General features: G+C 32.4%; 1 protein-coding gene across 2 annotated transcripts; it reads right to left on the minus strand.

The window, feature by feature from the left end:
• Positions 1-467: 467 nt before the first annotated feature.
• Positions 468-14,293, minus strand: LOC129225979 (alpha-ketoglutarate-dependent dioxygenase alkB homolog 4-like). Of its 2 annotated transcripts, none has more exons than XM_054860550.1 (4): positions 13,874-14,293; positions 11,245-11,338; positions 2,292-2,486; positions 468-1,239 (listed from the first exon to the last, which is right to left on the minus strand). In XM_054860550.1, exons 2-4 carry the CDS (start codon positions 11,332-11,334, stop codon positions 508-510), a joined length of 1,017 nt encoding a protein of 338 aa, XP_054716525.1. In that variant the 5' UTR covers positions 11,335-11,338; positions 13,874-14,293; the 3' UTR covers positions 468-507. The 2 variants fall into 2 exon arrangements, with proteins under 2 accessions (XP_054716525.1, XP_054716524.1); XM_054860549.1 differs by lacking the exon at positions 13,874-14,293 and adding an exon at positions 13,156-13,633.
• Between the last annotated feature and the right edge of the window lie 30 nt (positions 14,294-14,323).

A 14,323-nucleotide genomic window follows, 5' to 3' on the forward strand; every position in this document is an offset into this window, starting at 1 on the left:
CATTTATAATTTTTAAATGCTTCTTTACTCTACGAATAAAAAAAAAAGTTCTGTCACCGCTTGTTCTTAGGATTTATGATTATCACTAACTTTGATTGAGTTTGGAATGAAAAAGAAAATTTACCAAAAAAGGATAAGTGGAGCTGTAAATCAATAGAAATTTTACGAATCACAAAAATATTGCTCGCTTTAAGCAGAGTTTGCTTGTTAAAAGCGATTTATGCCCCCATAGACTTAACATTGTACAAATAAGTATTTCTGATTTCCTTGCTAAATCCGGGTTCTCGTTAAATCAGGGCTTGTTGTAAGTATGTTCGACTGGTCTTACATACAGTATTAAAGTTAAAACTGGTTTATACTTTATCTCATATGTTTGTTGCATTCAGCTAAAAGTTATAATTTCTTTGTTAAATTTTAAGTTGATATAAAATAAGTTCAACAAAAAGAAATCAAGAACATAGTTTCAAAACAGCATTTTATTGTATTTTCTGTAAGAATACAGTTATATCAACTAAAATTACAGAATATCTTAGAAATGTTCAACAGTTCTTTTGCAAATTTGGATTCAACATCATTAGTAATAAAATCATTTGCAAGTTCTCGAAAAGTCATTGCTAATCTACGTGATTTGATATCTTGTCTTTTAATTTCATGATACCAATTGTGCCTCGCACAACCAGCAAGTACTAATAACGAGCGAGGTGGAAGATTAATACAGATAGAAGGTGTTGTTTTTTTCTCAGTACATCGAAAATTATTACACATAGCCTGAATCTGAAACTTAGAACTGATTATGGAGTCATTAGACCCTAACATATGAGTTTTCATGTATTCACAAAATGTTATTTTATTTGGATTTGTAGGAAAGTTTTCTGATGTGTTAATAGAGATGGTATCCATTTTAGAATTGAGTATGTCTTCATATAGATAGTGATGCTTTAATTCTAAATCACATTTGCAGAACTTAGAATTTGCAGGCGTAAGCGTAAGAACAGTATTTGACACCAGATTAACAGTTACTAATCTCTCTCCCCAAATCCAAGAATCATCTATGTGTGGATCTATTGCTGAACCCCTCTCTGGAGAATATTCCAAATTACAAAGTTCAATGGGCTGAAAATCAACAAGTTCAGGTAGGAGTTGCATTCTATCTACAATCAGCCTGGAAAAGTACGGAAATCCCCTAAAATCACCAACTTTTCCTTTCTTCTTTTTAAAATTTACTTTTGGTCCAAAATCCTAGAATAAAAAATCATACAAATTACAAATGACTAAGTAATAAGCAGCTCAAACAATAATATATTTTTTCACCGTTTACACACAAGAGGTCTCATAAAATAAGGTACTAAATAAAAGTAGCTTAATGAACAAAAAGCTTTCCTACTTTATTCATGATTGTTTGTTGCGGGTTCTGGCAACAGCAAATTATAACTAGAGAGGATATCAATGCTATGATCAGCATCACAACCAGTACATTTTTCTCATTGCCCTTTCAGATATTAAAGTTTTTTTTCCATTGTTTTCAATCAATAGAACTAATGAGGCAACACAAGCTGCCATATATTTAGGATCTATCATAAAATTTCCAAAAGAAACGAAGTAAAAAATATTCATACTTGATGACCTGTAACAACATACCCCTACAAAATTTCTTAACGTAGACTCGTAGATTTTTGGACCTTAGGACATTGGGCATTATACATTCTTTACTTGTCTAATCATTTAACCAAGGCATTTTCAGCTGCATCAGTAATTAACATACATTTAAAAGAAAGAAAAAATTGAATTTTTGATATCTTAAATTTAAATTATGTTTTCCGCATCCTTGAGTGCGTGTGTTGTCTGTGTTGTGGCATACTGTGTGTCTTTCACGAGAAAAGTTCCCGCCGTCAAGTCTGAGCCTGTCTACTGCCATAGAAATGGACTTCGTTCATTTTCTGCACGGGTTAGCAGGAAGGCTTTTTGGTGCCATTTTACCACTTGTCTGCTCGCTTTTGTGCAGTCGTACGGGTTTTTCCAACATTAAGCTTTCCATGGAAAAATGAGGCGCACCTTGTTGCTATAGCAGTAGACGGGCGCAGACATTTTGGTGGTGGCTTTTCTCGTGATGGACGGACAGTAGATGCCATTGCCCAAGAGAGGTCGCGGTGAACAATGTTCTCAAATAATAGTTTTCTTTTCTCAAATAATAATTAAAAAAATTCACAAATCCTGGTATTACATAAAAATAATAAATATTCAAGATATAATTTCAAAAATGAAATTACAGCTTAAACAAATTAAATTATTACCTGCTTTTTTCTACCAGATTGGGAAAGCATCCACGGAATTTCATCTATTGCACAAACAATACGTTCTTCTTCTTCAATGCTTAAAAACTCTTCATACAGTTTAAATTTTCCCAAATAAACAGGTGGATTGTCTACAGAAGGACAATTAGGCCAGCACAGTTCACATTTTGAGCAGAAAGTAAAAACTTCTGAATCCTGTAACAATATCTATTAATAGCAGTATATATATATATATATATATATATATATATATATATATATATATATATATATATATATATATATATATATATTAGAGGACCTGATAGACGTTGTTCTGTTCAAACTTCGTAAATTGAAAAGTTAAAAAATTTCAATAAACTATCAAGTATTTGAACCATTCTATTGAAAAAAGTATGTAAAAATAAATTGTTCTTAAGATGCTTGGTGCCAGAAAGCGAATATTTATTACAACTTGATTTATCTAATGCCCAATGAGCAGTTGTTTTTAACTATTTTTCCCGCGTACTTGAAAGATCATCTTAGATTGCTTGGTTTGTACCTTCGGCCATACTCAAAGGATAAAAATCGTACTCGGATATAAAGTAAAAAACTAACTACCCATCTAGAACAAACGGGAAATCTTGCAACAACATCCCCCATATGAAAAAGTATTTAAAACAATCGAAAAGCTATCGTTTAAAAAATGATAAAGGTAAAAACAGTTCCCCCATGAATAAGCGAAAATCCCTCCCCTTCCCCCCCTTCTCCCTATGTGTACAGAACTACCCTGTTGTAATTTATCTGGACGAGACTAAAATTTGTTTCGTCTTTAAATTCCACCATCTTTTCCTTTGATGTACTGATTAGTTTGATAATCCTTAAAGTCTTCTTGTCAGTGGCACCAAAACTCTGATGGATTTGACCCGAGGAACAAATGTTGCTAGGTACGCTACTTTCTGATAATTTGGTTAGGAAAACCTGAGGCAATGATCCTGTCACATGGTTCAACTTCGACGACAGGAAGGCACATTTTGTGTGAACCTAGTGAAAGAAACCCTATTTCTTCCAGTACTTTAAAATATATCATGGGACCTAAAATCATTGCTTTCAAGAAATGAAGGTTTCACTCACTCTCTCTCTACATTTTATCTATTCTCAATTGACATATCACAGCAGGAAATTTTCATTACAAAAAGCAGAGTTGGCTTTCTTATTGTCCTTTGGCAACAGGAAAAAATAATTATTTCAGTTCTTGCTCAACAATAGGTTAAAATAAATTAATTCACTACAAAAAGCAGAGCTGAATTTCTTTTTGTCCTTTGGCAACAAGTTAAATATTTATTTCAATTCTTGCTCAACAAGTTAAAATAAATATTAATCATCTAGGAGTTATAACCATTCAATGTTTAAATAAATTAATTAATTAAAAAAAAACATTTCCAATTCCATCCATTGCAAAATCTAAGCCACTCTCGGATCAACTTAATTACACACAAAAAAATTGATCAAAATCTGTCCAGCTGTTTACATATACAGTAGAACCTCTTAATAAGGGACACTAATCGGACCAGACATTTTGTCCCTTAAATAGTGGTGTCCCCTCTTTGGAGGTATTTTAGTTTATGCATGCAATGAGTTAACTCAGTAAATTTTTTTTATGAACTTAGACTATTAACAGTTAAGATTAAATACTATACATTTTTAATACACAACTAAATAAAATTCACTTAATATTTTTTTAAAGTTTTTTATTATTTTACCAATCATAATTAAGTCAAAAATTTGGTAATTCCAAAATTTTGCAGCATAAAGCAATTATTATGAAGTATTTCATTACATGAATTTGCTTCATGTCACGTAATTTACAATGCAAGACATTGTGAATTACAATTAGTTTTATTATATAAAAAGCTAGGCAGTTGTGCCCTCTCCTTTGGCCCTGAGCCTACTTGAATAAATATCTTGATGGGCAAATCGTGCATGTAACTTTCAGCAAGACTTTTACAATATATACTTGTTTCTTTAAATTATGTTAATGTTAAACTCTCCTCCATTAATTTTTAGAGGAAAAGTGAAACTTGAATTCCAGTAAATTCACTCTTTCTTATGCACTTGTACATAATTTTTTGTAATTTTTTAAGGGTTCTACTGTATATTAAGATTTTTTTGGAACTTTCATGAATTTCAGGAATATTTTTTTAGAATAGGGCTTAAATTGAGAAATAAAATTTTTTATCATCGAGCTGAAAGCAATGAGCAAATGACAAAAATACAACTTTTTAAAATGTAGCTTTGCTATAAAATTTTTGCTGATGTAAGTCTTAATAATGCTGATTTTATCAGTTTTGCTTACAGCATCCCACATCACCTAAAGATGAATTAACAAATAAAGATTACATACCAACTCCTTGATACAACATACATTTAAATTGGATTTACAAATTTGGTGAAAGTTTTATAATCCATGTTCTTACAAACTAACCTAAAAGCAAAAGTACCCTTTAATACTCATTCATGTTCAGAGGATACCAATACAGTGATTTATAATTTTCAAAGACTACTTCTTAAAGTTAAAAATCATTTTGTTTTACTGTTTAAGGTTGAATATGTCATTTTTTTTTATTGTCATATGCCCAGTAGCAGAAACAGTATGATGTTGTGACGTCCTTTTCAGATTCTTTGTCTGCCGATAATTGCTTTTTTAAGGGGGGAAAATCATAATTTTTAGGAAAATAAAGTTAGATTTTCAGAGAATGAATTTTTGACTGCATTTTCTGAAATCTGCATGGGGTATGTATGGATTACAGTATCAGGCTCCAAAACCAAACTAGTATGTTGTGGCCATCACGAAACTTTCTTCTATATATTTTTTTTCTGATCCCTCCCCATGCTTGATGAGGAAGCAATATTCCCAACAAAAACAAAATTACGCATGCAAAAACTTGACGACCATCCCAATGTCCGAATTATTGCAAAAGCAAAGCAAAGAGCGAAAATTGAAAGTTATTTTAAAAGCCTAGCTTGAATTAATTACAAATATTTTATTTGTTAACAAACATAAGATGGCAACAGTTAAAAATTTTAAATCATTGAGATAATATTTCCGATCATTTCCATACAATTAAAATCATGAGAAATACGCAGACGACAATCTATTACGATTTATCTTTCTTATTGTTGCATTAATAAAGCTATTTTTATTCGCAAAAAAAAAAAAAAAATCAACACCTCTTGGAGCGATTGGCGTCAAAATTGAACCAAAGCCTGTTTACATATGGATTCACATATATTCCAAATTTCAACCAGAACGTAGCATTACTTCTTGAGATAGAGCTCTCACAATGGAAAAAAAGAACGGGCGATTGCGCTAACCCCTTTCTAGCTATTGACACCAAAATAAAATCAGCTCTTATACCCACTAAGGGCTACTTGCCGATAAATTTTTCTTTCATTCCGTTCATTATTTCTTGAGATACAGCAGTCACAATTGACGACAAAAAACGTTCTATAGCTCAACCCCCGTTTGAGTTATTGACACCAAAATTGAATCAGCACCTGTTCCTGTTAATGGCAACATATGGACCAAATTTTGTTTGATTCCGCCAGTTACTTCCTGAGGAATAGCAAGCACGCGTAACTCAAAAAACGTCCCATTGCTCCACCCCCCTTGGAGGAATTCGCGCCAAAAACCAATGGGCACAAGTTCACATAGGGGCACATATGTGCACCAAATTTCGTTCGATTTCATGCGGTAGTTTTTGCTGTAGAGTGGCCACAAAAAACTGGTCACACACAGACGTGAGACACATACACACACACAGACAGACAGACATTTTCCAAAAATAGTCGAAATGGACTCAGTACACCTCAAAACATTCGAATCCGTCAAAATTCGAAAATTTGCACGAATCCAATACTTTCTTCTATATATTAGATATAGAAGAAAGTAAAAACAAAATAGCAAGTCAGCAGTCATTTTTGTGGTTTGAAAGAGAAATTTTTCAAAAATAAATTGGCGCCCTTTTTTTGTAACCACCCTGCCGCAAAGGGTTAAGATGTCAACATTTAGGCTAGTGTGCACTTGACGAAAAAGAGGAAGGCTATCATGGAGCCATTTTTGAAAAGAAAGGTCAAGACCCTTTTTCTACCTTGTTTGCAAGGTTTAAGCTGACTACCAAACGGCACGACCTTGAGGGTCACAGATCTGGATGAAATTCTGGATTTAGGTTAATTCCCACTATATATGAACCCAAGTGAATCGGTTTGACTGCATAGGCCTTAGTTCGGTCGTAATGGGGTTCCAAAGGTTCTAGTTTAGCTCTAGAAAAGCAATGGTTTTCCTTTGAAATAAACCTTTTTTCACTCTTTTCTTGATATTGCATTGCAGTATCGCTTTACTAATCGCATCACAGTATGGAGTAAATTTCACTGCCCCTGTACTAACTAGAGTGCCTTGAATGATCAGAGTGACGACAAGCACACCCCCCTTGAGAAGCGGGGAAGCGTCTCTATCCGCCAGAGGGCATCTTGACGAAAGTCTCGTAGACTTAACATAGGAAGATTGGACGAGTCTCAGAAAAACGCTTTTTAGTGAATAATCAGTTTTGTACTGACATTTCACCTTATGTCTCAAGTGCATAAATGTATAGGCTATCACTTTTTATTATTTTTGGAACTCTAAGCAAGAAATTAATTTAATTATAGATCATTGATCTTGGGATTTTGGATTCCGATAGTGTTGGCGGGCTTTTTGGCTTCACTAACATTGCGGCAACCATTCTCCGCTTCAGGAGTGTTTGATTTTCAGATTTAGAAGTTAATTTTGCTTGTAAATGGGTTTCATCCCGTAATATTTTTACTCAAATGAAATAATTATCTGAGAATAAAATGCATCTTGTTTGTAAGAAAAATAAGTATATATTAGTTAATATATGGAAACTATTTAAAGTTTATTCTATGAAGCTGCTTATTATTCATGATTCATTGTAGAGAAAATTGAAACTGGTGCACATTTTTATTGTTTACACACAGAAACCATAAAGGGGGGAGGGGAATATGAAACTCAATTCCAATAACTCGCAGTGTGAATGTTCACAACTAAATAAGTTTAAAATTAATTTAAATCATTCATATTCATAGTGTGGAGTATATCCTAAAATACCCAAATTCAACTCAGTATTTTTCATTCTGTTTCAAAAAACTCAAGGAATTAGTATCTTTTTACGAAATTAACGTATCATTAAAGCACCATTTCGTAAAACATTCAACTTTACGCAAATTTGCAGTTACCTAGTTGTAGCATTCCACTGACAATATACCTTTTATTTTTTTCTAATTTCTTCAAAAATAAGTTTTTTTTTTAAAAAAATATACGTTGCGATAACCATTCGAAGTGAATTATTTATTTTGTTTAGAATTTGTCTGCATTTATACAGTGGGAAACTATTATTGAATTATTTTATCAAGACTTCTCAATTCAACATTTTTAAAACAGTACATTTCAGTTATCTATAGTTAATAGTTTGTTATTTTGACCTTTTCAATTCTTATTTTCGTAAAAATTAGATATAGCAGAAATTAATTAAGCTTATTCCTATGCATGTATCTGTACATGGGAGGGAAAGGGAATTTAGTCACAAAAACAAAGCCAAGAGACGAGTTAGAAATTTCTCTTTTCTGATAATTTTTATTACTCGATTGGATTGCCATTTATGAGCTTATAGACTGAAAATTAGTTCATTGAAATTTTCGCATGTAATTCTTCTTGAACTTCTAAATAGAGTTTAAAATGTTGAGTAAGATAGTGCAAAAGTCTCGATCTTGAATCGGGTGATTTGCCTTGAACTGCCCAGCTACAGATATATGTTTCCTAATTTGCTTCAAGAGGAACTTTTTTTAAATGCACGTTACAATAAGCAATGGAAATTCATTATTTATTTTTCGAATTTTCTCTCGTTGAAAAAAAATTATCATAGCTTTTTTTCCCCCCAAGAAGACTCATTTTTAACCCCTGACAAACAATGGAAGGGGGTTATAAGTTTGAGGTGTCTGTGTATTTGTGTATCTGTGTGTGGCACTCTAGCGCCTAAACGGATGGACCGATTTTAAAAAACTTTTGTTCGAAAGGAGAGCTGATCGAGAGTGTTTTTAGGTAGGTTGCATCTTTGGATGACATTAATTAACGAAGATATTAATTAAACCCGTCTAAAAGGTTTTTCGCAATTTTTGCAGTGAAAACATTGCTAAAAATTTTCTAATTTAATACCAAAATAAAGAGAATTTTTTCCGCGTCTGATGGAATGTGTTTGAAACTTCCATATTTCATAGAATTCGAGTTATAACGTTTTTTAAAAGCAGATTTTAATAACGACTAAGCCTTTATTCACGCGATTGATAAACGAATTCATTGTTGGACGACAAGGAAATTAAAAGCAATGACTTTAAAATGATATTTTAATATGTTGCCAGTTTTTATTTAATAGCAAATAAAATACTTCACATTGATTTTTAATAATAGAAGGCTTTTAAAAGGATTTCCAATTTTCCCTCTCGATTCTACAGTTGCGACTCAGTTGGGGGTTTTTAAGATTTTTAAAGTAATGGTCCTCTTCTCTGATTCGTTTCTCTTGTGAAAGTTAATTTTCACATTATTTATATTATTTAAAATTTGTCATTTACTTTGTTTTCATTCACACACACATAATATGTAAAGAAAATAGTGATGTCGCTTATCATTTTCAATTCGTTTTTCTTAGAACTTATGAATGTATTTGTTTTTGGCGGATAAGTGAAAAGAAAGAATGGAGAGAAACTCAGTAGCCTCTGTGAAATGCTTCAGAAACTGAAGTCACGTCTGCTGCCAAAACCGCGATAACGATTCACACTTGGTGGCAAATCGCCAAACGGTCAAAATTTTCTCTCGTTGCATCTGCTGCTCCTCGTTGCTGCCGCTCTTGTCCGGGGCGGAAAAACGCCGCTGTTGTTGCCACTCTGTTCTCAAGGCACTCTAGTACTAACAACAGACGTGACAGATGTTTGGAGAGCAAATATTGTGCCAAAATTCAAATTCCAAAAAAAAAAAAAAAAAAAAAAAACGCTATTGTAGTTTTGAAGCCAAACAAGCAAATTTAGATCCACCTTGATGCCGAACTAAAGCCTTTGCACTTAAACTATTTTACCTGGGCTCATATCTAGTACGAATTGACCTAAATCCAGAAGTTTATCCAGATTCGTGACTCTCAAGTTTTTGCCGTCTGAACCACACTAATTGGCAGGACTCCAGAGAATTGCAATGGAGTTCTATTGAAATTGGAAACTTAGGGACAATATTTACCCTTCCAAGACATTCAGTGTCTCTTTTCAGTACAACAAAGGACGGGAAGGGGAGATTTATTCTGTGTTGTGAATGCATTTAATTAGCTCATACTGCAATGCAAATGCCAGAAAAGAGTTTAAAAAAAGTTTAATTTCAAAAGAAAAACCATTGCTTTTCTGGACTCAAATAACAACTTTGAGCCACCGTTGCAGCCGCACTAGGGCCTATGCAGTCAAACCCCCTCACCTGGGTTCATATCTAGTAAGAATTAACCTAAATCCAGAATTTTGTCCTGATCTGTGACCTTCAAGTTCGTGCCGTTTGGTAGTGAGTTGAAAAATTCTTTAGCAAAATGCTAAAATTTCGCCTTGACATCTTTGAAGAAATGAATGTACAACAGTTAATCATTTTCACTAATTTGAAATGAAAAATTCAGAATTGTTCTTAGTATTGAGGGATTTTTTTTTTACAAACCCCAATAATGCATTCATTGGGGGGGGGGGGGGCATAGTGCTCATTAAGACGAAATATTGTTGAACTTAATAGCAGCTTATACATGTTAGCTAAGATTTATAAATAAGATTAAGTTCAATATCGAGATGCTTGCTTCCTCTCTTGGATTATGCACCTTCCCCCCCCCCCTTCTTTTTCTTATTATAGTGGAGAAAAACAGTGAAAATGCCTTGTGTTCCATTTTCCCAATTTGGATAGTATTTTCGCATTTTGCGATTGCAGTGGAGCCTCTGCTTGTTTGTAGCCAGAAAAAGAGAGAGTTTTGGGTATTTTAGTTTGTATGCCATACGAATCCATTTGACTTTTGATTTTTAATGGGAGAAAAATAACGCCAGAAATTGACTTTTTGAAGAACGATATTACATGCATATTTTGATAACGTTTTTTAAATACATTTTGTGTAGCGACCATAGAAATAAAATGATCCGATTCTTGATCTATCGCTGAAATGTGGGAAAACGGTAGATACAGGAACTCAATGATCAGAGTCTCAGTTTAAACATTTCAAGAAAAAGAAAGACGCAGAATGAAAAATGCACTTTATAGATTAAGAAAACAAAAGCATTACAGTAGAAGACCGTTATAACGCACACCTTGGGACCAGAGCTTTTCCGTTATACGGGTTTTGGTGTTATATAGGTCATTTCACAAATTTTGAAACTAATATTCAGAATATATCTATATATTAGCATTTCAGAATGAGTTCTATCTGCAATGAGTCCTATAGCACTAATTATACACAATTAGTCATTCACAAATAAATATGTTTCACAATCAAAAGAAAGTGAATTGTCTTGCACTTCTGGTAGCTTCATGATTTGCATAACAGCTGAATTTTCAAGAACCATCTGATATTTTCTTTTGACTGTGAATGATAATTTTCATTTAAAAGCTTTGAATTATGATGGAAAGATGAAAAACTGTTTTAAAATTTAATTTGCCTAACAATTTTTATGTTTGCAAAGCAAGACAGAGGGATTTTTTAAACTTCAAAACCTATTGTTTACTTTTGAAAAGTTGTCCGGTTTATAGAAAATTGTGTTATATAGGTTGGCGTTATAAAGGTATTCTACTGTATTGCCATGAGAGAAGTTGACAGTATCATCTTAAATAAAATTTAATACATTGTAAGAATAGAATTACCTGTTCAATATAGTTTTGAATTGACTCTTCTTCCTCACATAACAAGCATGTTCTTATCCCCTTGCACCCACAAGGTTTCACTGATGCCATTTTTCTTGGAGAAAAAGAGTTAAATAAATCAATGTATTGCAAAAACTAAAAATATTTAACAAGGAGAAGTATACACCTGTTAGAAATTATAGTTCTTAAATGCATATTTTTTTATGATTACATACATTTTAATGTATTTTTAAGATTTTACTACATCTACAGGAAGATAAAAATACTACAAAGTGTCTATTCAGAGAGCTTTGGGGTGCAAAGCAGATGTTCTCCTCAGGTGGTCAACTGAATACCTACGGTTTATTCTACAAGCACGTTTGGTACAACAGAGCCCAACTGGGGTCTGCAGCGTGGAAGCGCAAAGTACTACCACTGAGCTAAGGGCTACAGCTAATTCATCAAAATTCTAGTGCAATAAATATCAACTCAAAACAGTATAAAAAATAATATATAAGATTACAAATTTTTAGTAAGAAAATGAATGTGAATATCTCATTCTTCCAAACGTGTAGCGATAAAACTAAGATTTTAACTTCATTAATTTCTCTGATTGCAAGGATTAATTAAAATTATCTCAGATCTCAGCACAATTAGTGCATAGAATGATTTTAAATTTTAAATCATAGAAACAAAATCAATGTTATCTACCTCATTTAAAAAATTTAATTTTTATATGTTATCAACTTATTTAGTATATTTTGCAAAGAAGTCATTGATTACAAACTATAATTAAAAAGCTGAGATAAATAAAATATGCATTCAAAAGGTGTTACGTGGGTCATTCTTAGAAAAAACAGGAATTTTGCTGCTGATTTTTCAAAAAATAAAATATCTCCTAATATGTTAAATACTTAAGGTTAAGTTAAATCTTTTCTAAAGTAAAAATGCCATTATAGTGGTTCAGATCAAGCGAGCAAATATTTTAAGTTTTTTAAATTACTTTATTAGTGCCACATCCATGGACAAACTGTGTCCAGAGATGTGATGTCCATGGATGTGATAAAAAGAACCATTTTTTGCATTTTAAGAACATGTGCCTTTGAAGTTTTGACTTTAAAGTTGAAAAACAAATATTTTACATCTAATATTATATATTCATTGAATTAATGTATTATTTTATATGGTTATTTTAAATTTGTATGAGCCACAGATATGATGAGTTGAACTTTACTTTTTATAAATCAAGGACAAAAACTATAAAAGTCACAGAAATCTCAAAGCAAGCTTCTGTTTTTCTGTCCTGCTAAACAAAATGGCTTCTCGAGAGTTGATCCTTCAACCAATACAGTTTGGTGCTGCGACCTAGAAGAATTTATTGGCACTTTCTTCCTGTCCACAGATGTGACTATTTCTCTGGTTACAATCATTAAATTTGTAATTAAATAAATATGAAAATTAAGTTTAACTAATCTTTGAGAAGTGTGTACGAAATGTGTACTTGATCGCAAATGTAGCTTAAATAGCTTATTTCTTGTTTGATGCAGGAAAGATAAAATATGGAAACAAAAAAAGATAAGTGGTTCTAGTCCACGGATGTGATAGATCACATTCTGTGACGAAAATTTAAATAGTAAAAAATATATTTTTTTTCTCATTTAGCAAATTCAATATATTCCATCAGTTGTATTATTCACTTGAATTACTTTCTAAACTTTTATTCTTCATAATAAAAACCAGAAACAAATTTCAGATTTTTCTGAGAATGACCAATGTTGGTTTGTGCTTAATTTCAACATTCCGATACTTTATCTATCATTTCAAGTAATTGCGCATGTTTGGTTGAAGTTAACTAAATTTACTAAGCATAAGAACAGTAAGTATTGTTTTTACTATAGAAAATTAGTAAGAAAATTTACTGAGTCTACTTACTTCGACCAAACACGCCCATTCTTCACCATCCCATACAATTTAAAAACAGCTGGACTATTTCCAGCGTTATTAAAAATATTAATTTGATTGTATTAAAATGATGAGCAAAATATTAATTCAATCTATTATAACTACTGAGCTACAGGAACACTTGGCTGGGTCAGCTAGTATTAATAAAAATTAACGATTTACGATGATTATATCTGCAGGAAATGTATCTGTACAGACCAGAAGCCATTTTGGATGCTCATTAAGAAATCATGGCAAATTGACCAAAAACTTATTACTAAACCAATGCGTTTTCAGAATACACGAGAATTTTTACCCCAGAGTATGATGAACTGTGGTAGAAGTTGGCTTAAGTTTTAGTGTTATTCAACATAATTAAAATTTTTAAAGAGCATTAAAAAAACTACAAAGCCAATCATAGTACTGGTAAAAAAGCTGAGGGTCTCTTACAAATACAAGAATACTAAGATATTGGGATCAAAGACTGGGGGATACATGCATTAAAAGTTGAAAAAGTGATGGAACGGTTCTGTTAACATTAAAAAGGGGGGGGGGGTTGCTGTCTTTCTGGACCACACATCACAGCCTGGGGTGACTGAATAAGGTAGTTTTTCAGGGCTGAACCAATACTTTTGCTGAGTGAATTATACTACATTTCAAAAAAAAAAAAAAAACATTACATCCTGGAAACTATTTTGTTCATACATACCCAACTTTTGACTTCACAAAAATATTTAATTACGAAGATCGCTCAATCTTAATTGCTTCAGTAGGTATCATATTAGGAATACCATCTACTATCTTATATGCAATTGACAATTCTTCGTTTACAAGTAATTGCCTTTCCTTGTCGTATTTCAGACTTTTTTTCGTTAAAGGGCAAACCACATGATTTAATGCACTTTCATCAAATTCATTCAAATTTTCCCGATCAACATCAGCACATTTGGTTGTACATTTACGGTTTTTTATAATTTCACCCAATTGATTATGTTTACATAAAATTGACAATAATGATACGTCTTTACGGAAGAAAGGGACTCTTTGCATATTTTTTCCTTGGTGAACACTAGAGCTCAGACTGAACGTTTCGTGAACTCTAGGACTTAACTTGCTTTTCTGTACTTGTTTGTCATTTGTTGGGTTGGTTCTACCGTTA

This window comes from Uloborus diversus, chromosome 7, assembly GCF_026930045.1.
Source record: "Uloborus diversus isolate 005 chromosome 7, Udiv.v.3.1, whole genome shotgun sequence".
In the NCBI taxonomy this organism is placed as follows: Eukaryota; Metazoa; Arthropoda; class Arachnida; order Araneae; family Uloboridae; genus Uloborus; species Uloborus diversus.